We start from the raw sequence: 22958 nt of genomic DNA, 5'->3' as shown, positions 1-22958 counted from the left end.
TTGAAATTTGTTTTCCTCGCTCCAATAATCCACTTTTCCCCCCCTCAAAACAAAAAAAATCCACTTTTTCCATGCTGGCCCTAAACAAAAATTAGGCTTGATCTACTCTCCAAACTAATGAAGTTACCCAAGGGATTCTACCTTTTTTTTTCCGCATACAAGTTGAGTTGTACTCCATCCGTCTCAAAATATATGGTGCAATTTAACTTGTTGCAGTTTTCAACACATTTTAACCACTAATTTCTCTTATAATATATAATTTATGGCAACAAAAGTTTAATTAGTAAAAAATACTTGTAAATACAATTCCAATGTAACCATTTTTGCAGAATAAACTTGTCATTTGCTGGTCAAAGATAACAAAATTTGGATTTCGAAATACATGCATGGTATACTGTCGGAGTAAGTTTAAACTTTTTGTGTGGTATAATAAGCCTAATATGATACGTATATGTAATTATCCAATATGCATGCAAAGTTCGTGGTTTGCGTATTTCATTTTGCTCTTGATAATAACGGGAAACCTCGACTATTCCGCGCGAGGGCCGTGGACCCCGAAACCCTAATAACAGTTTATTCCAGTCCTTTAATCGTATTTTAAGCAACAAAGTGCTTTGTGTCCTTGTCATCACCACGGAATTTGCTGACAGTGGCAAGCAGCTCTCGTGGAGCTCCCTGAGAGAGAGAATAATGATCCATCTTCCATCCATCCATCCCTAATTCCCATTCCCTAATCCCTACGGGTCAAACAATTCTCACAACATTTTAGACGAGCTTTTCCTTTTGCCCATCTCTTTTTGGCCACACTGTACTGTCGACGGATCAAAAGTTATCCTAAACTTTTGTCGAAAGAAAAATCTGTCTGAAAAAATAATGAAACTTTCCAGACATAATAATCAAATGAGGAGCATGCCAAGGCTTTGCCAGGGCAAAGCAAGTAGCAAGGCTAAGATTTTTGTTCAGGCAAGCAAAGCAGAAAGCACAGCACGCACTGGAATCTACTTTATTTCAGGGGGGGATAGGATAACCACAAATTAATTAACATGAATAAACAACTGCGTATATATATGTCGTGTCGTGCAGGAAGAAATCTTTGTTTGGATGAACTGTGGAGGGGCATCGGCCAATGCTGCATGATGCCCTGATCTTTAATTTTCTAATGACGACGGATACAGTCTGTTACCTGCAGTTGAGAAAGAGAGGATCGCTGGTTCTTTAAATATGAAAGTGGGAATGGCATATAAGGAGGAGCACAAGTGACGCACTTTTCTTCAGTTCAGGACGACATAAGATCAGTTGAGATTTTCGGTACACCGGCTTACAGTTTGGCAGTTGTACCACACCTGTGCTGTGCAGTGCATATCCTATATTGTTTGGCCAAATTCAAGAATAGGGATGCTAATATAATGTTCCCCGTTCGCTTCGCTGAAAAAACAAGCTGAAATACTGTTCCGGCTAATTTGGTGTGAGAGGAAAACACTGTTCCAGCTGAAAAGACAAGCCGAAAAGTACGGATTATAAGACAAGCAAACAGAGCCTTGCAATGTTGTTGTATACAATAAATACAGAGTGAAGGTCAAACATGTTGTTTGTACACCGAAGAAGAAATCCTCAATACATACGGGTAGTTCAGAACAGCTAACAGAGGCCGCTTAACATCTATGTAGTGCGCAGGATGGTTCAGGGAAGGAAAAGATGCACAGAAAAATAAATTAAGGATGCAATAAGGCTGAAGCCGCTTAATAGTGCGCATGATGGCTCAGGGAAGGAAAAGATGCACAGAAAAATAAATGCAAATGTTCGACTTGCAAATTCATTGTGTAAATTAGTTATACGCCGCTGCTGTTGTAGAAATTAGTGTTGCAGGTTCTATAGCAAATGTTCCATCGCTGAAGAACACTAATTTACACCACCATTGGTGTAGAAGCAACGTGTAGCAACACAACACAGGCAAATCATAATACAATACTAGATTAAAAGTTCATGCCAACACTAAATCAGCATAATGCAGTACTAGATTAAAAGTTTATGCCAATTAAAAGAACATGTCACAATATCAAAAACAAGAAGATGACATTGTTTAGTCTTTCTGGAAGAAAAAAAACAAACCATAGAGCCTGCCGCTCAGCTCAATTATTGTATTGCTCAAGGATCATCTTAATCATCTAAGAAGTTTTTTTGTCCATCACTCTCCTTACCATGTCCTGGATGTAGCATAGATCAATCAAAGTTAGCGATTGCACTGATAGAATGCAAAACAACATGTATGTTACCAATGCACAGTAGCTAAAATGAAAATGAGTGAGTGAGGGAGGGAGGGATGAACTTGCACCGAAAACAAGAGTGACAAAAGACGAAAAAGCCAAACAGTAAACAATCAAACCATTCATTAGTGGTCTGCAAATTTCTTCCCTAATGGCAAGATGTAAAATAGCAAGGTATCTAGTCAATTCTGTTCGCTGATAGTTTCTCTTAATCTAGTACTCCCTCCCAATTTTCAACTTGTTGTAAGGTGCAGTTTGACTCTATGTGGTCTCCAAAACTAAAACTCCTATAGTTACTTTCTCTTGTAGTATATCTTTTTAACAAGACCGCAATCACAGTAAATTAGTTCTAGGCCTCAGTGTACCAAGACAAACTTTGGTCTTTCCCATGATTTTTTTTTGCCACGATTTGGTTGGAGGCCACTTTTTTCCTAAGAACACTTTGACCAGCCAAAACATTTCAAAAGTATTAAGTGGGGGACCCAAATGATCGCCCCAAGTTTGGCCAATCCAAAATGTTAGCATAGTCACGTATCATAAAGAATTCACTCTAGCATCGATTGTTTTTTTAAAAAAAAATCTAGCATCAATCAGTTTTTCTAAGGTCATGAAGTGTGCACATTGAAATGTGAGCACAACTTAAAAGAAAAAGGAACAGATGGTGTATAAAACTAATACCTAACTAGCCATTGCTGCCCGCGCTTCGCTGCGGGTGATGTGCTTACTCATATGTCTAATATGTTTTCTCACCGTGTTGGTACGGAAGGTTGGTCTCAATATTGTAAACGAACATAGAGGTTGGTTGTCATTACATGGTGCATATTCTAGGCCAGCAAATCAATGACATGTTAGTGAAAAGAAGTATTTGATGGAGTTGGGTTAAAGCAACTAACACACTTAGATTTAAAGTACAACATTGGATAGGATTACATTATAGGTGAAAATAGCAAAAACTACAACACAAGTAATTCTCCTAACGCGAGGGTTTACAAAAAAGTGAATTAGGATCCACTCCCTTTAGGCGAAACTACAACACGCATCCAATAACTACGGATGACAACAACGACAAGAGTACAATACAGGAGGACAGCGGTGAAAAGCACTACTACTACAGGTACAACATCCCAAGGCAACTAATCTACCTTGGAACCACGCATCTTTATTCCTGTGCTCGGCGGATTCTTCTACCGCCTTGGCTATGGATCTGCATCTTCTCGTGGCAATGGCTGAGTGAGAGGAACCAGGGGTTCTGCTTCTAACACTTCCGAAGGTGGAGGTGCTGGCGGTTCTACATCACTGGTTCTCCTTTCAGGCGGGTGGATAGGGATCCCCTCCAAGATTGGGGCATCCTGCCTTTCATCAACCAGCGTCCTCCGCTTGGCCCTAGTAAACAGATAGGCCTCACCCAGCTGATGAACATGCCGATCTTCGGCCTCCTTTAGAGCTTCTGACATGGCAGTCTCTCGGCTCTCAGCAGTTGCAGCACTGGCATGCGCTTCGGCAAGCTGCACCTGGAGCATCCGAGTGAAGATCTCGGCTTCTTCGGCGCGCCGGAGGCACGCCCTCAGCTCCAAGGCTTGCCGGTCATACTGCTCATCCAGAGCAAGCAGGTACGTGGTCAAGTGCACCACGGTAGGACTATCTTCTTGCGCATCCCGCCCTTGCAAAGCCTCCATGCAAGCCCTCCATGCCCGCCGATTCCTATCCAAGGGTGGAAAGAACCTCATGGGGGTACGGGCAACGGGCTCTTCATAGAGCTGGCAAAGGTACCGCAAGGCTTTGTGGGCCACAACCTGGTAGGTGTCGGTGAAGCTAAACCCGATTGTGGTCACACTCCAGGCTTCGGTGATGTCGGGGAACTCTTCACTCTTCCTAATGTAGACAGTAACCTCACACCGATCGGTGCCATGCTTCTCATACTCACGGCCCTCATACTCAGGACGATCTTTGACTCCGAGCTTTTGCAGGGTGGCATGTAGGATTCTAGGAAAACCCTCAACATTTAGGCAGTAACTACTAACCCAGGCTCCTGCCATTTCTAGCGGTGGCTACAAAGAAGGGCTGAGCAAAAAGCTTGCTCAAAGGGAAAACCTAAGCGAGCTAAAGTGCGACGAGTGGCGGTACCAATGGCTAAGCCAGGCTCTGCTTATAAAGGCAGAGAGGTCTGTGGTCCTGGCGCGGTTCACTAGGGTTCCTGCGCGGGATCACTATGAACGAATCGACCAAATTCCGCACGTTCGAGGCGAGTGATGTGCGGTGCCATTACTGAGCAGTACGACTGTAGGGCAAGGGTCCGACAAGAGCGCAGAAAAGGGGTACAAGGAGACGTGAGTCACTACTGACGTGACTCATGGGCGAACGCAGAGCACAAAGCCATAGTGCAGACCTAACTCTGTAACAAGCACGAGTAGGCCATGCATGCTACGACACGCGTGACACCTATGGATGGTGTATCTACCCCTAATACGGCACAATAGTGCACAAACAAGCTATGCATTAATGCACGTCCTATGCGTTCGAGGTGAGCGATGTCCGAGGCCATTAATGACTAATACGGCTGCAAGCCAAGGTTCCGACAAGAGCCCAAAAAAGAGTGCGGGGAGACTTGGGTCATGGTAGGCGTAACCATAGGCGACACAAAGCACAAAGCCACAAGGAACGAGCGCCTCTGCAAGCATAGATGCAGATGCAATTATGGTAGCTGTAGTAATGGCGACCAACCCCAACCACCGACCATCTCGGGAGCAACGTGCACATAACCCAAGCCGTGTCTTAGATGCATGGATGCATGTGTAAGTACAAATGGTCATGCATGGTCGGTTAATCGTTTTTATCTGATGGTAAGGAGGAGAGGCATTAAATGTGCTCACATGCCCAACTTGTTTTTATCTGATGGTAATATGAAGGAGAGGCATCAAATGTGTTCACCTGCTATCGACCCACCCTGCGTAGGTGAAGATGTCCAGTGCTTTCAAACTTACTTAGTGAATTTCTGGATACCTTAGGGAATGGCTTTGCACACTGCTCGTTTCGTGCGCGTAAAAATCCTGCCGCTTTCCTTTTATTGGTCTTCGCGGCAGACTAAATAGTGGACTACGCTAGGACCAATGACCGCTCCACCATTACAAAAGACCAGTGGTGCTCAAAGGAAAAGCGAAGCGAGTTAAAGTGCGCCGAGTGGTGGTACCAATGGCTAAGCCAGGCTCTGCTTATAAAGGCGTAGCGGTCTGTGGTCCTAACATGGTTCACTAGGGTTCCTACGCGGGATCACTATGAATGAATCGGCCAAATTCCGCGCGTTCGAGGCGAGCGACGTGCGGTGCCACTACTGAGTAGTACGACTACAGGGCAAGGGTCCGACAAGAGCGCAGAAAAAGGGTACGAGGAGATGTGGGTCACTACAGGCGCGAACCACGGGCGAACGCGGAGGATAAAGCTACAGTGCAGAACTAACTCTGGAACAGGAATGAGTAGGTCATGCACAACACGACACGCGTGACACCTATGGATGGCGTATCTGCCAGCAACGCGGCACTATAATGCAGAAACAAGATATGCATGAATGCACGTCCTATATGTCCTTTCACTGTTGCCAACATATAGGGAAGCCGTTCTTAGCTCTTTGGCACATCGTTCTCTCCCTGTTGGCGACCAACCCCAACCACCAACCACTTCGGGAGCAACGTGCACACAAACCAAGCCGTGTCTTAGATGCATGGATGTATGTGTAAGTACAAATGTTCCCGCATGGTCAATGAATCGCTTTTATCTGATGGTAAGGAGGAGAGGCATTAAATGTGTCCACCTGCCCGACTTGTTTCTATCTGATGGTAGCATGGAGGGGAGGCATTAAATGTGACCACCTGCTTTCGACCCACCCTGTGTAGGTGAAGATGTCAAGCGCTTTTAAATTTACTGAGTGAATTTCTGGATAGCTTAGGGAATGGCCTCGGACACTGCTCGTCTCGCGCGCGTAAAAATCCTGCTGCTTTCCTTTTATTGTTCTCTATGCCAGACTAAATGGTGGGCTGCGCCAGGCCCAATGATCGCTCCTCCATTACAAAAGTCCTAGCCTAGCCACTTGGTACCACCACTCGGTCCTTCCTTGTAACCATCATCCACCGAGGATGGCAAGAGCCTGGGTTAGCAGCTATTGCCTGAACACTGAGGGTTTTCCCAAAATTCTATATGCCACCTTGCAAGAACTCGGAGTCAAGGATCGCCCCGAGTATGAGAAACATGGTATTGAGCGATGTGAGGTCACCGTCTACATTGGGAAGAGTGAGGAGTTCCTCGATATCACTGAAGCCTGGAATGTGACCGCAATCGGGTTTCGCTTCGTCGACACCTACCAAGTTGTGGCCCGCAAAGCCTTGCGGTATCTTTGCCAGATCTATGAAGAGCCAATTGCTCGTACCCCCATGAAGTTCTTTCCACCTTTGGAAAAGAATCGACGGGTATGGAGGGCTCGCATGGAGGCTTTGCAAGGGCGGGACGCGCAAGAAGACAACCCAACTGTGGTACATCTGGCCACGTATTTGATTGCTCTGGATGAGCAATATGACCGGCAGGCCCCAGAGCTGAGGAAGTGCCTCTGCTGAGCCGAGGAAGCCGAGATCTTCTCCAGGATGCTCGAAGTGCAACTCGCTGAGGCGCATGCCAATGTGGCAGCCACAAAAAGTCATGAGATTGCCATGGCGGAAGCCCTGAAGGAGGCTGAAGATCGGCACACCCAGCAGCTGGAGGATGCTTATCTGGTCACAAGGGCCAAGCGTAGGACGCTTGACACAGAAAGGCAGGAACCCTTGGTCTTAGAGGGAATCCCTGTTCACCCGTCGAAAAGAAGGAGAACTGGTGTTGTAGTACCATCAGCACCTCCACCCTCGAAGGTGTCAGAAGTAGAGTCCTTGCTCCCCCTCACTCAGCCACCACCACGAGAGGAGATAGATCCTTAGCCAATGTAGAAGAAGAACCAACCGAGGTCGGGAATGAAGCCGTTTGGTCCGACGAAGTAGATGAGTTGTCCTAGGGGACATGTACCCGTAGTTAGTAGTGCTTTTCATCGCCATCCTCTAGTGTTATAATCTTGCCATTGTATTTCATCCGTAGATGTTAAGAAGCGTCGGGTCGTAGGAGCCAAACGATGTGTCGAGAATGGGAGAGGGAGTGCTTGTATGTTGTACTCGTATAAGGGCGTTTTGTCCGTGCATTTTGCTTTATCCGTTGTGTTTGTTATGTCGATTTACCCTTAGACCTCGTTAGACTTACTTAGGGTTCTCGAGGGCAAAAAAACAAACGGGTTACAAGAAAAACAATCATTCAGATGCAAGCAGACCAGCTATGATTGGAAATGAATCGCAAAGGAGGTAACAAATTAAAGCCGCCTTTTCACAAATTAAAGACCTCCCACTAACATAGTGTAGGCTTTCATTTTCAGGCTATATGTTTGACCTAAGACTGCATGGAAATTAAAGCCACGCGCACCGCCAGTGGCCACTCACCCACGCTCCTTTTCTCGCACACTGGTGCCGTCCTCTCAGCGTCACGCCGCTGTCTCTTTACTGACTCTTTAGGGGCGTCTAGAGGCGCGTTGTATTGAACTATTTCTCTACCTTAATACAAATACGCGCAAACATTTTGCGTGATCGAGAAAAACTATTGTGCAAAAAAAGAGGGGGTGGGACCCGCACGGTTTCAGTCTACTACATACCGTAGTGTATTTGGCACTAGCTCCAAAACAAAAACAAAAGGCGCCATAGCCATACTTTCAGGCTCAGACGGTACAGTTGGCGATGGTTTTTGTTTTTGATAACAAAAGAACAAAGAGTAGCTCGCAGCAATGCAAATTGCAAAATGCAAGAGGATGGATGGATGCATGGTTGATGATGTACTGGCGGAATTAATGAAGAAAGATACGGAATTGACGAAGCCGCTATGAATATGATCCAGCGCTAGCTAAGCTACTTACTGTATAATTTAGGCAGTACAGTACAACCAGATCGATCTCACACTGACAGTACGAATGCATGCATATGATGGTCACCTTAACTCTGCAGATGCTTCATGAAGATCACTGGTTATATAGATCAAATCTGCGCTACGACAAGGGATACATACTCCTGATGATCGAGCCAAAAAAAAAATCTTCCTCGTTGTTATTGCGATTGCCACTCTGCAGTCAAATTATACGATACATATTGCACCTTTTTTTTCTAAGGATAAGGATGCCATGCGTTGATGTGGATACTATTGGCTTGGCAGGGATCTCTCTGGATGCTATAGCCAGCGGTTGGTATATCATGATCAATCTGAGATGGCAGATTTATGAATGATTGTTGTCTTCCTGATGACAAAAGAAACAAGCCCATGCACCACTCTAGTTAATTTGCTCAATGTACCATTACCACCAATCTCGCTAAGACGCTTGGAAACTCTTTTTCATCTCATCGATCAAAAGAGAAAAAAAACCCCTCTTTTCTTTCATTTGCAATCACCTTGTCCTTCAATACACAATCACATGCATGCATGCATCTCCAAACGTAAGCTTAAGCTGGTGTGGTTATATATCTATGGAGCACTCAACATCATCCATATCAACTGGATGCATGGAACAATACAAGGGAGTAACTTTTGCTAGGACTCGACACAATTACGCAACACAACACAGGGATTAGATTTTCATTCGTCGATCGACCTCTGCAGCTCTACAACTGAGGATCGGAGAGGAGGGCAATCGATCAGTAGTAGGTGCAGGAGCCATAGCTGGGATCGGACTGCACCACGAGCGCCGAGCTGTTGAAGTAGCAGTTCCAGGGGTGCCTGCCATTGGCGGCGTAGTAGAGGTTCATGGCCACGGCGGCGCGCGACACCAGGTTGTCCGGGTAGTAGCATGGCCCGCCCTTCTGGATCACGGCGCAGCTCACCTGGGAGCACGTGTAGTTGAGGTTCAGAGACAGGATATCGTTGGACGCCGACGGCCTGGCCACGCACCACGTTTTCTGGGCATCAGCAACGCCAACACTGCTTCCTACAAAATCAAAACAGTTCCAATCAAGCAATTCCAAATACCAAGGCAGCACAAGCTACTGGTGGGTACTGGAGCACTACCAATCAACAGTTGACACACAGCACGGCAATCCCCAAAAAGGGAAACCTTTACTCTTATGAATGAAATGGAACAAGGAGAAGAGTAGAGGAAAAGGTGTGGCAGAAAAGCAAGCGGGGTTCAGAAATCAGAAGAAATTAAAACCAGTAACCGGCAGTGAAATTACCTGAGCTGAAGTAGAGGAGCACAAGCCCCAGGGAGAGGAGCAGGAGCCGCGCAGATGGCCGAGCACCTCTTGCCATCTTGCTCTTGCTCTTGATCTGTAGCAGGCTAGAGCTGGGCTGGGTGGACAGTGCACTCGTTGTCGTGGAGATAGGCCACTGAGATCAGACAGAGTGCTCTGCACTCAACAGGACGCCTGCCTGCAGCTTCTCTTCTGGTTTATAGAGAACAAGTCCTTGGACCTTTGGGTGGGGGGAGGTTGGGGAACGGAGGAAATGTACTCCCACACCGCACCCGCTGGACCTTGAGTGGAGCTGAGTAGGTGACACACTGCTCTGCTTTGCATTTGCATTTGCTTTACTTGCTGGACGGTCATGCTACACGCATGTGTACCACACAGGTAAGGTCTCTTAAACCCAAGCAACCTACCATGTGCTCCTGCTTCAGCTCCATAGCAAATATTGCTGCCGATTTTGTTCTGCTCTTTGCATCTCTCCCTCTCGGCTGTCTCTTAACTCTGCAGTGGCCTTTTCTTGGGTCCCTCACTTGTCACTTCACCTCACCTCATCACAAAGCTTGCCTTGGTGGATCCCGACTTCTACTGCTTTCCTTCCTCTGTCCCCATTCCTTGTTATGTAGTCAAAACAGCCAAACAGGTGTTATGCAATGGGGGATAGAGGCACCGCTCCTCCTGTTCATGACTCTTCCAGACGTGAGTTTACTTCCCTATCTTTTTACTGATGGCTCTACCAGAGATCATATGTGTTCACTTTAGTACCCACAGAGTTCCTCTGTATTTACTGATGGCTCTACATGCACAACATGCTCCATACCAAAACCAAACAAAAAGTCATGATGATTACCAAATCATACATTACTCTACCCATGTGGATGTTCCATAACCACCAATGAGGTAGATCCAGAAACCAATACCACCTGCTGCCCGTAAAAGATGTTGAATGCATATACCTTGCTTGCTCTGTTCCTCCTCCTTGTCTATACGCCTTTTCTATCTGCCTTTGCCCTTTGCTCTTCCTCTTATTCCCATCGACATTTGTCCCCTTGCCCTGCAACACCAATTTTGCCCATTCGCATGGAAAGATTGAATTGATTTCAGCCAGATATATATTTTCAACATTTGGAAACCTTGATTCTGAAAGGAAGAAAGAAAAAGCAGGTTATATAAAAACTCCATGTGAACACCAATCAAGATCAGTAGAGGCAAACACAAAAGAGGTCAATAATATTCTCATGTCACACGATACTTCTCAACTGGGAAAAAGAACAGTATGCCACAAGCAACACCAAACACATGATGGCTATCTATAGGTCAGGCCATCTAGTGCCAAACACATGCCCTGCCCTGTATATTTCATTATCCTTGGGCAGCTGGGCCTTACCACAATGGCAAATATCAAAAGCCTACCATTGCTTATTTGCTTACGTATTATGCAGGTTGCTTCTAAGTTCTAACAGAAATAGTTGGTTAACAAAGGCAATATAGTAGTCTCAGGCTCTTTGCCCACAAAAAGTGCCATCCAATCCCAAAGCAGCCAGCAGAAGCAATGTTAGATCCCGTATGCCAGGTAGCCTAAGTTCAGTGCTATCTCTGCCTGGATCAAGGAGAAATTAGACAAAATAAACTCACCGTTAGATGTCGTTACAAGACAAAGTGCATGCCTCCAGAACATCAGCTAAAGCTCACTTCGTGGAAATGATAGCAGAAGCAATGTTAGATCCCGTATGCCAGGTAGCCTAAGTTCAGTGCTATCTCTGCCTGGATCAAGGAGAAATTAGACAAAATAAACTCACCGTTAGATGCCATTACAAGACAAAGTGCATGCCTCCAGAACATCAGCTAAAGCTCACTTCGCGGAAATGATAACCATACATTGGAGATGCCCAAAGGAGGCAGCAAAGGTGGTTGTGATGTAAATTCTTCAGCCACACTAAAGTCAGTATTGCTTCCATATGTGAGCATAACAGGCAAATCAGTAACTAAACTACTAAAGCTTTATCCCTTTGACATCAAATCGTTAATGCACACTTTGCAAGATTCTTTCAGTCCTGTAATGTGGATAGCACTACAAAAGCGAATGCCAGGTAACAGATTAGCTTGCCATCCCTTTACACAAATGCTGTAATATAAGGATATCATGACATTACTGTAATACAGTAATGGATTTTTTTTGAAACAAAGTAATACAGTAATGGATGGCAAAGCTTCAGAGCCAGACATAAAAAAGTTTAAATCAATACACATAAACATCTTCTGCATGCTACAATGTGACTGTAGAGGGAAGAAAAAAACACCTTCCAAAATACATATCACACCAACAGTTAAACATAACACCTAACCGTATTACTTCTGCAAGCAACCAAGCAGTAAATCAAGCACTACACATGCTGTCTGCCTGAGACCTACACGTTATTGCAATATAATAAGGTTGATGTGGTCAACCGCAAAAACACAATAACCTTAACGGAGGTCTCACAACCAGTTCAACAGCTCAAGGAATCAACAGCCTTAGTGACTTACTTGTTCCTTAGTAGCCAGAGCCTTCTGCAAAGCTTTGATATCACCTTGGAACCCAGACGAGGCCAAAACACATTTGTCTGCCCTGTTCGCAAGGAAACAAAGAGAACATTAGCAAATCATCACATCGATTCAGTGACAATATTAGAGAGGCGTTTCTGTGACTATAAAAATAAGGCAGGTTCACTTTGGAAGAAAATTTGCTGAGAGAAAGTTAAAATCACCAAGCTGCAGTCCAAAACAAATATTATATGATGGTTACTTCTAAAATTTGTTTATAATGATAGATGTTTTGGTCTAATCATTTTTTTCATCTATAAATACAAATCCCATTTAGGACTAGGCGCCATATTTTGTTCTGTTCCCACAATGTAGCTCAAAAACACGGTAGATCCTGATAGCACCATTATATGAGTTTCTTTATATTCATACAGAAAATACTATAGGTCATGATAGCACCACTATAAGCTCCGTCTTTAGAACACATGCAATTCGACTAATGGTAATTTTGACAACTTATTAAATTCAAAGCTGTGGTTAAATATTTTCAAAGACCATTAACATATCCAGAGGCACTCGAAATTGTGACCAGATTAGTAGCAGTGAAGTTGAGCCTAAAGTGTTGCAAATTCTCAACGAACTGAATACTGAACACTAAATTTCAGAATAGAATAACTGATTTCCAGCCGTAATGAAACAGTGGCAGAGGAGGCACAAATCATAGTTGGAAGCACACGCGAGGCCCTACAGCACTAACCGAACCCAAAGCCGGGGAGTGGGATCTCAATTCAGAGCTACCGAATTCGACCCAAGTCTGTATGGACTCTGAAATCAACAATACATACATGGGACGGGTGGCAAGAGAGAGGCTCAGAAACATACAGCTGGGTGATCTTGGAGTGGTCACGGGAGAGGATGCTGTAACCAACGGAGAGGCGGGTGTCGGCGGCGACGACGTGCCGCCGTTGTTCTCGTACGGGTCCAACCTCGCCATCGCCTCTGCTCCCGAGATTCAGTGGTGTGCCCTCACTCCCTGGCGACACTGCTTGTGTGCTTTGGTGGCCATCGATGGGGTCGTCGTGGGCGCGGATGTACTCGAGGCACTTGAGGTCAGCGATGCGCCAGACCTTGAGAGTGCGGTCCCAGGAGCCCGAGTAGAGCAGCGCGGCGTTGTGCACCGTGGCCTCTCAGGGTGTCCACGTACGTCACCACCCTGGTGAAGGGCACGGCGGGGTACCTGGACCCAGAGTACCTCAAGATGTGCCAGCTCACGGACCGCAGCGACGTCTACTCCTTCGGTGTGCTCCTCGTGAAGCTCGCCTCGGCGCGCCGCCCCATCGAGACCAAGCGCGAGATGAAGGAGCGCCTCACCGCGCGCTGGGCCATGGGCAGGTTCATCGGCGGCGCCTCCGCCGATGTGCTGGACCCGCACCTCGCCCGCACGCCCGCCGTGGAACGCGCGCTGGGCCATGGGCAGGTTCATCGGCGGCGCCTCCGCCGCTGTGCTGGACCCGCACCTCGCCCGCACGCTCGCCGTGGAACGCACGCTGGAGATGTTGCTGGAGCTCGCGTTCCGGTGCATGGCCCCCATCCGACAGGACAGGCCCGCCATGAGCGACTGCTGCAGGGCGCTATGGGCCATCAGGAAGACGTACCGGGACATGCTCGCCGCCGACGCCACGCCGTAGTTCTCCGACCGAGCCACCACCACCGGCAGCGCTGACAGTGGCCCCGTTCGGTGGCTGAAAAACGCTGGGCAACCGCATCCTCTTCCTCCTGCCCGTCCTCGTAGTAGTACTCCCCGTCGTTGCAGCGGAGCTCAGGGTAGTACCCGCCATCGCCATCGACGTAGCCGTCCTCGCCCTCGAGCAGGAGGAGGTCCTCTTCCTCCACGGCAGCGCTCTGTGCGACGAGGTCCTCGCCCTCGCCCTCGGGAAGCGGGATGCCGAGGTGGAGGAGCTGCAGCCTGTACTCGCGAAGCCTCACGCGGAGGCGCACCAGGCGGCGCGCGCGCTGCGCGAGCAGAGCGCGGAGCTGGTCGATGTCGGCGGCGTCGAGCGCCATCCTCTCGTCGGCGAAGCGGCGGAACTGGCCGAGCTCCATCTGGACCTCGGCCTTCTCGCGCTGCAGGCGGAGCATCATGGCCATGGCCTCGCTGGCGGCGCTGGCCGCGGCGAGGCGCTCCTCCTCGACCTCGGCCCGCAGCGCCGACGCCGCGGACTGCGCCGACGCCACCGCCTCCCACAGCGCCGCGCACTCGCCCTCCGCCTCGACCCGCGCCGCGGGGCCCGCCTCGTCGTCCCCCACCTCCCCGCTCTCCTTCCCCTTCTCCGCGCCCAGCTTCCGCTTCACGGACCGCCGCCACGGCACGGCCGACGAGGAGGAGGAGCAGCAGCACGGGCACCGCTCCCCGGCGGCCGACGATGGCGACGCGTCGGGGTCCTGGTCGTGGTCGTGGTCGTCGTCCATGGCGGCGGCGGGAGGCCAGAGGATTCGGGGAAACCGCAGCGAGGCGCAGGCAGACGCGGAGCCTTTTCTCGTTTGGATTTGGGAGCGCGTGTCGCGCCGAGCTCTGCCACCCGCGCAGGCGGCTGAGAAATGGAGATGGGGATGGGTATATGGGATGAGAACCGGAAACAAGGACGGGATGGGGCCAGGGTGCACATAAATCGACGAGTGATGCATGCGTGCAAAGCGAGGACGGCCCCAGCAGCATGTTCGTGTTAGGCACCGTCCATGCATGTACGCGTTAGGCACCAGCCATGCATGCCGACAATCTATCCTCACCTGCTTCATTTGATGCGGCCACCTGCTTCACCTGGCCGGTTGAGATGCGTCTTATTTGAGCCGTGAAATTTTGATCTAACGCACCAAACAAAAAGAACTGACGTGGACATCCTAGAAGGCCGCCGATTCGGCGTGCCTTCATATCTTTAATTAATATGCTTTGGGCTTCACAAGAATTGGACAACACACCTTTTGCTTGAATATGTTCTCTTCGACAGTCCTCCACAGCTTTGATCAGGATTGACCTCTCTCTACGAAGAGCATTCAATTCGGATTCACCCAAAAATAGATAAACGCTGCAGAACCAAACAGCGTTAAATAAGACACTTTGGGTGCAATTCTCACGTATATAGGCTTTGCACTGAAAATCACAAGTGCAAGTGGAATTTTTGTTATTATATACTACTCCCTCCGTTCTTTAATATAAGCCATATAGTTTTTAGCACCAATATAACGCACGGCTTGGGGAAGGATGTGAGACCGAGAAAAAAATAGAAAATCAGGCCATCTTCTCTCTCCCAATCAGATTGCTTCCTAAATTTAAGGGATTGGTTGGGGCATGTGCTATGCACGGTGGGAAGGTTTCCAAACTAATCGACGTGGGAGCGGATACGTATTTATATTTTGGAATTTTCTTTAGAAATCTATATGGCTTATATTAAGAAACGGAGGGAGTACTATAAAACATTTATAGGTCCAAAAGTTGGAAATAATTCATGATATGACTCCATAGTGGGAACTGATTTGTGGTTTTTTGTCTTGATGACATGTGATGAAGGGGTCATGATTTAGTGAGATGTGAATCAGTAAATCCTTAGTTTATTATACAATTGCATATCCTCAAATTCTCACATAGTGGAACAAGCGAAGTTCTTACCTGTGCAATTCACCAGGAGCATTCTTGTTCTGACTGAGATTCTGAAGAAAAGATGATGATGATAGAAAAGAACACATCAAACAACATATAATGGAAGAAATTGAATAAAGAGATGTAATATACACCAGCCATAAAGACAAGTCTCTAATTTAGCTTTGGTTTGTTTTCTATTAGAATATATCTATTAAATCTAACATATCTTAAGTATTTCGTATGAACAAGTCTACCTATTCGGAGAGTAACAAATGTTTCAGAGTTATAGATAACCAAGTTTTTGACCAGTATTTGTGGGTAGCTTAAGAGGGATTAAATCGAACAGTATTACAGCAGTCTATTATATATCTGATTCTGAACTACAGGGATCTGTGTTGACTAAAGCATGAGCACAATCGTTTTAATTACATATATCTCTATTTATTATTTCCGTTTCTCGATCAGGTGAAACATTTGATGACTGCAAAGTTAAGACTCCAACGAAGGCATCAAGAAATCCTGTACTGTACGTGGGAGAGCCTGGACAACCCTGTTAGAATCGATGTGTGTGTACCTCTGTAACCGTAGGATTGGGTAAGCTCCTTTACGTTTCTCCTTGCGGCACAGCAACGTAGACGCCGGTGCCGCGGTGTAGTAGGAGTCGTCCAGCATGGTGGAGAGAAGTCCAGTGGCGCCGGCGGTGACCCTGCAGGCGACGGCAGTGGTGGTGGCGGGCACATCCCGTCGCTGGCAGCACGGTCTTTAGATCGGTTTAGGGTTACTGTAGGTGGGTGTGGCGGCTCACGGCAAACCTCGTGGTCCGAGCCCTCACCCCCACATTCCTTTTATGTGTGCTGTGCGACAGGGGCCCACCAACCGAATTAGGGTTGGGCTCCCCCGATCAGGGAGTAGAGATAGGGCCCAATAGGCCGTTGGGCCCATTGGTGGAGATCAACCAACATTCTCCCCCTTGATCTCATTCTATCTTTCACTTTCATATCATTTGCTTTTGTTCATTCCATTACAGATTAGCTCATAGAGCATGTCTCATCGTCACGGTCCATTGCCGATAGACTTAACAGCTACAACTCACTACTCTGTTCTGAAATAGATACTTATCTTTGGGCCTTCTTTTGTCCAGGAATATTTTAGGCTTTCCCTTAAACCCAAGCTAGCTACATGTTCTCTGAACACCATGTCCTCTGAACATGTTGGGTGGTAAGTCTTTTGTAAGCGGATCCGCGAGCATCCTTTCTTTACTTATATGCTCAAGATTTATGACTTGATCCCGGACTTTATCTTTCACAACATAATACTCCATGTCAATGTGTTTGGCAGCACCACTTGACTTATGTTGTGAGCATCCTGTACTGCCAGATTATAATCGCAGTATTACTTTAGTGGTCTATAGATGTCGTCAACCACCTTCAAACCGGGTATGAACTTCGTTAGTTAGTTCACCTGCCAGTTGCCTCATAACACGCTACAAACCGTCATACATTGTGGATGATGTAGTGACAGTTTGCTTTGAGCTTTTCCATGAAATAGCTCCCCTTTGCGAGATGATAGAAAATCCACGTCTGGATATGTATTCACTCTCGCATAATCAGAATCTGAATATCCCACCATGTGGAGTGAATTAGATCTTCTATATGTCATCATGAGGCCTTTCGTTCCTTGCAAATAACGCAAGAATTTCTTTATCAATTTCAGTGTTCTATTCCAGAATTCCTCTGGAATCTGCCAAGTAAAACCCGGTAACAAATGCCAAGTCAGGGCGTGTTCATACTTGAGCATGTTGCAAGCTTCCGACAACTGAAGCATATGGAACCACTTTCACTTTATCGATTGAGCTCATATTGGTTCCTGGGGCATTTAAAATCCCCATATCTGTCGCCCTTGACTATAGGAGCAGGTGATGGACTATATTTGTGCATACTGAATTTCTTTAAGATCTTTTCCATGTATGCCTTTTGTGACAGTCCTTATACCCTTTTTCTTCTATCTTGGTGAATCTCGATCCCTAGAACGAACGAGGCTTCGCCAAGATCTCTCATATCAAATTTCTTTGTTTCCAGTAGTAGACTGACATCACTACTAGCAAGTAAGATATCATCTACATACAGGACAAGGAAGATAAACTTCCCATTCTTAAACTTTGCATAGACACAATTGTCCTCTACCTTCTCTTTAAAAACCCAAAATTCTTTATTGTCTGATCAAACTTCAAGTACTACTGTCTTGAAGCTTGTTTTAATCCATAAATGGATTTCTTTAGGCGGCATCCCATTCGTTCTTTTCCTTCAATGACAAAACCTTTCGGTTGTGCCATGTAAACCTTTTTCCTCCAAGTCTCCATTGAGAAATGCCGTCTTTACATCCATCTGATGTAATTCTAAATCGTAATGTGCCACTAATGTCATTATGATTCTGAAGGAATCCTTACATGAGACTGGAGAAAAGGTCTCATTGTAATCAATCCCTTCTCTTTGCATAAATCCTTTTGCCACAAGTCACGCTTTATATATTTCTATATTCCCTTGAGAGTCAAGTTTTGTTCTGTAGACCCATTTACAGCCTACTGTATTGGCTCCTTTAGGAATTATTTTCAAATCCCAAACTTTATTGGTATTCATCGATTTCATTTCATCTTTCATGGCCTCAAGCCACTTTGATGACTGATCACTACTCATGGCTTCTTCAAACGAGGCTTTGATAATCCTCCATTTGAAATTCTTTAGTGTTGTACACTTCATAATCAGCAGGAATAGCTGATTTTCTAACTCTTTGAGACCTTCTAGGGGCCTCCACATTTGGCACATCCTCTGTTTGAGGCTGTTGTTGCTCCCCCTCATGTGTGGCAATTGGTTCTATTGGATCCTGAAGAACAGGTTCCTCATTTTCATTCATTGTTGCCACAGGTGGGATAACAACTGGTGCTGGCACCACAGTATCTAGCACTGTCGGTGCAGCTACAGCAGGTAGTGAGAAAATTGGCTCATGAATCATTGGAGTGGGCGCTTACACCCGCTTCACTTCAAGGTCAATTTCTCGAGCTACCATGCTCCCCCTCATCAATTCGTCCTCTAGGAAGACAGCATGTCTCGTTTTCACAAACTTTGTATATCTCTTTGGACAATAGAAACGAAAACCTTTTGATTTTTCTGTGTAGCCAAATAAATGACAACTTACTGTTTTGGGATATAACTTCCCAATGTTTGGGTTAAACACTTTAGCCTCAGCAGGGCTCCCCCCACACACGCAAGTGGTTAAGTGAGGGTGTTCTTTCTGTCCACAACTCATACGGTGTTTTGAGCACTGACTTTCTTGATACTCTTTTGAGAATATGAATGAGGTTTTTAACGCCTCCATCCACAGGCTCAACTGTAAGGTGGAGTAACTTATCATACTGCCCACCATATCCATCAGGGTACGATTGATTCTTTTAGCTACTTTATTCTGCTGAGGTTCACCCGGTATAGAATACTGGGCTACTATGCTATTCTTTTAGGGTATGCCGATCGTAGTACTCCTCCACGGTTAGATCTGACTATCTTAATCTTTAATATCTTAAATTTATCCAATATATCTTTTCTTTCTTTGATTGGATAAATATAGCCATAATGGGAGTAATCATCTGTGAATGTTATGAACGAATCATAACCATCCACACTCTTTACAGGAAAGCTGATCACAGATGTCTGTGTGAATAATCTATAAAATTCCTGCGCTTCTTTTGTCATCTTTCTTAATCTTCTTTACATACTTTTTCTTTTATGCATTCTCTGCATTGTTCTAAATCTGAGAGCTCTAATGGAGGAAGAATATCATTCTTAACTTGTCTTTCTATTCTCCCCCTCGAAATATGGCCTAAACGACATTGCCATAATTTCGACAACGCATCGTGAGCTCTCTTATGCCACCACTTCAGCTGAGTAGCATATGTCTTTGAAGAGCCAGTGAACTGACTCTTTATTCTATTGAGGTACTCGGTGACCGTGTCACACTCTGAGATTTAGCCTACAATTGTAGGTTCAATCATGTTCTTTATCACAGCCAAACTTTTTCTTGTTGGTAGTGATTCATTTCCTATGCCCAAGGAGTCATAGGATATCTTTTGGAATTCAAAATCCCTCTCTTTAGTTGCCCAAATGGCATCATTCACTTTTGTCTCCCTCACCGGTGCCACAAACTCAGTGGAACACGGTGAGGTGACTACCCAATCCACCTCAAACAAGATGAAAAACCAGGTTAAAACTTTTCTTAACATAGAAATAACATCATTTGCATGCCTTGATTCCAACGTTGGTCAAAATCAAAACATACAATTATTCTTATACACTAATTCTACATCACCGTTGGGCAGAAATAGAATTAATGCATAAATCTTTAACATTCATAACTGTTCTTACACACTAATTCTACATCACCGTTGGGCAGAAGTAGAATTAATGCATAAATCTTTAAAATTAACATATGTTCTTATACACTAATTCTACATCACCGTTGGGCAGAAGTAGAATTAATGCATAAATCATTAACATTACGATATTGTTATTATCAACGTTGGTCAGAAAATAACAACATCATAATCATGTCAAATCTCTCTTTCTCTCCAATTAAATACCACATTGGTTCAAAATAACTGGAGAATCAACGTTTTCTTTAGCAGCGGAATAACTTTCTTTTTCTCCGATTAAATACCACGTTGGTACAAATTAACTGGAGAATAAACAATTTCTCTTTAGCAGCGGAAAAATAATTCAATTTCTTAAATTTTACCCACAGGGAAAAATTACCTTTTTCTATTTTTCTTTTGAGCCAATTTGCATTTTCAATTTTCCAGGAAAAGGAAAAAAAAAACGAAACTGGGCTCTTGCTCTTTACTGTTTGGGCCTGAAACGGCCCACGGCCCACAGCCCACACGCCCTTCCCGCGCGCTCCCCCGCGCCCAGGCCGCAACCTGGGCCTGGGCTGGGAATTCGGCCTAGGGCGCGCACCCGCCTGGGCTGAAGGCCGGCCCGGTGAATCTGCGCCGTCCGATGGAGATCGACGGCTGCGCGTCGATTTCGCGCCAACAAAACCTGCCGCGGCCAGCGCACAGCAAAACCCTAGAATCATTTCCATTCGGTCTCTCTCTCTCTTCGCTCGCCGCTCTCTCCTCTCTCTACCTCTCTCAGCCGTAACCAGCAGCGACCGAGAGGACACCGAGCGAGTGAGCGGGCGGTGGAGCGACCATGGCGCCGTCGCCGGCCCCCTCGCCGGCGCGCGTGCTCCCCAATGGGTAAGCATGCCGCCGTCGAGCGGCCTGGCCGCGGCCTTTTCTCCTTTGGCCGAGCCCGACGAAAAATCTTCCCGGCTCGGTCTTCTTCTCCCTCGTCGGCGAAAGGCCGGTTCGGCTCCCTTTTCCCTTCTTCCCCGTCCCCTTCTCACCTTTGGGATTAACCTGTGATGGGGTTGGGGTCAAGATCTAGGGTTAGGGTTGCGCTTTTCGATTCGATTCGATTCGGCCGATTCGTTTTTCTGTTCTTTTGATTTCTTTCTTTCGTTTGTTCACCCGAAAAGGGGATCTAGGGTTAGGGTTTCGGCTCTGTTCATCTTAATGCCGAAACATATCCTTTTTCCTTTAATTTCTTTTCTTTTCGGATTTGATTCCGATTGAGATGAGGGGGGTAGGGTTCCGAAAGTCTTTCCCTTCCTTTTCTCTTCTTCTTCTTCTTCCCCAATCGGATCTAGATGCTTTTCTTTGTTTGACCGATTGGGGTTAGCCCTTTCTCCATGTGAGTTAGGGTTAGGTCTTAGGGTTCTTGAGATCCCTTTTCCCCTTTCTTTTCTCTGATTTGCTGTTCTTCCTTTTCTTTTCTTTGACATCCGAATGGATCTAGGGTTAGGTTCTCCTTTCTTTTCTTTGACATCCGAATGGATCTATTCTTTTCTTTACTTTTGCCGTGCGCCGTCGAACGGTGCGGCTCCTTTCCCCCACGCGCGGTGGCGGTGATGACCGGTAGACCGTGAGCCGGTCTCTCTTTCTTTTTGCTTTTACCCGGTTAGGGTTAGGGTTACACACTTGTAACCTGGCTCTGATACCAATGTTAGAATCGATGTGTGTGTACCTCTGCAACCGTAGGATTGGGTAAGCTCCTTTACGTTTCTCCTTGCGGCACAGCAACGTAGACGCCGGTGCCGTGGTGTAGTAGGAGTCGTCCAGCGCGGTGGAGAGAAGTCCAGTGGCGCCGGCGGTGACCCTGCAGGCGACGGCAGTGGTGGTGGCGGGCACATCCCGTCGCTGGCAGCACGGTCTTTAGATCGGTTTAGGGTTACTGTAGGTGGGTGTGGCGGCTCACGGCAAACCTCGTGGTCCGAGCCCTCACCCCCACATTCCTTTTATGTGTGCTGTGCGACAGGGGCCCACCAACCGAATTAGGGTTGGGCTCCCCCGATCAGGGAGTAGAGATAGGGCCCAATAGGCCGTTGGGCCCATTGGTGGAGATCAACCAACAAACCCGTGTCGGAGACAGCACGGAGACGGGGGCAGGAGTCCAGTAGTCCACGCCGGTGAAGGCTGTGGCGGAGGAGACAAACGGAGAGAGAACGGGGAAAATCTAGTGGTGGTATTGGAGAGATGGCCTAGGTGGTTCGCCCCCGCGACGCCAACCTCGACCTCATCCCCGGCCGGTCTCCCAGGTATGTCTAACAGTGACAGAAACGGAATACAAGATTGTTAAGAGCAGAGCCCGTACCTTGTCGTTGATTGGCGGCGGCGTTGAGCCGCTAGGGGCAGAGGAAGAAGAGCTAAAAGGCTGTCGTGCGCGGGGGGAGACGGTCATCCCCCTCATCTTCGTCGCCACAGATCGAAGCAGTACGGCCATGAGTACCAAATTTTGCCGACGCCGTGCGGTTGTGCGGCTCCCAATGTCAGACTCCCTGTGCGGCTGTGTGTCCCGTGGCCGTGGCGCTGATGCGCACACCGGCCCGCCCTCCACTGCGACGCTGCCGCGCGCCGACGCACCCTAAACCCTAAACCTCACGAGTCCGCCGCCCCCGGGTCGCCTATCAGCAGCCTACGTGATCACAATTCACAAATTAACACAAATACGTAAACAATTGCGTGTATGTCGTGCAAGAAGAAATCTTGTTTGGACGGAGATTGGAGGGGCATCATCGGCCACTGCTGCATGATGCCCTGGTCTTTATATATTTTTTTAATTTTTTTGTGAACTTTTATACTTTTTTTAATGACGGATACTGCTACAT

General features: G+C 46.8%; 2 protein-coding genes across 2 annotated transcripts; both read right to left on the bottom strand.

The window, feature by feature from the left end:
• Positions 1-2117: 2117 nt before the first annotated feature.
• On the bottom strand, positions 2118-22573 carry LOC136525901 (uncharacterized). The gene is made up of 4 exons (XM_066518738.1): positions 22445-22573; positions 15732-15772; positions 15044-15150; positions 2118-2204 (listed from the first exon to the last, which is right to left on the bottom strand). The coding sequence occupies exons 1-4, from the start codon at positions 22571-22573 to the stop codon at positions 2158-2160; spliced, it is 324 nt and encodes a 107-aa protein (XP_066374835.1). The 3' UTR covers positions 2118-2157.
• Positions 8710-11545, bottom strand: LOC136527958 (glucan endo-1,3-beta-D-glucosidase-like). Its single transcript, XM_066520829.1, has 4 exons — positions 11423-11545; positions 11180-11308; positions 9536-10684; positions 8710-9291 (listed from the first exon to the last, which is right to left on the bottom strand). Exons 3-4 carry the CDS (start codon positions 9609-9611, stop codon positions 9002-9004), a joined length of 366 nt encoding a protein of 121 aa, XP_066376926.1. The 5' UTR covers positions 9612-10684; positions 11180-11308; positions 11423-11545; the 3' UTR covers positions 8710-9001.
• Positions 22574-22958: the final 385 nt, after the last annotated feature.

Source organism: Miscanthus floridulus, chromosome 19, assembly GCF_019320115.1.
Source record: "Miscanthus floridulus cultivar M001 chromosome 19, ASM1932011v1, whole genome shotgun sequence".
NCBI classification, from domain to species: Eukaryota; Viridiplantae; Streptophyta; class Magnoliopsida; order Poales; family Poaceae; genus Miscanthus; species Miscanthus floridulus.
The sequence above is the reverse complement of the archived record's forward strand: the minus strand, read 5'-3'. Positions and strand labels throughout refer to the sequence as shown.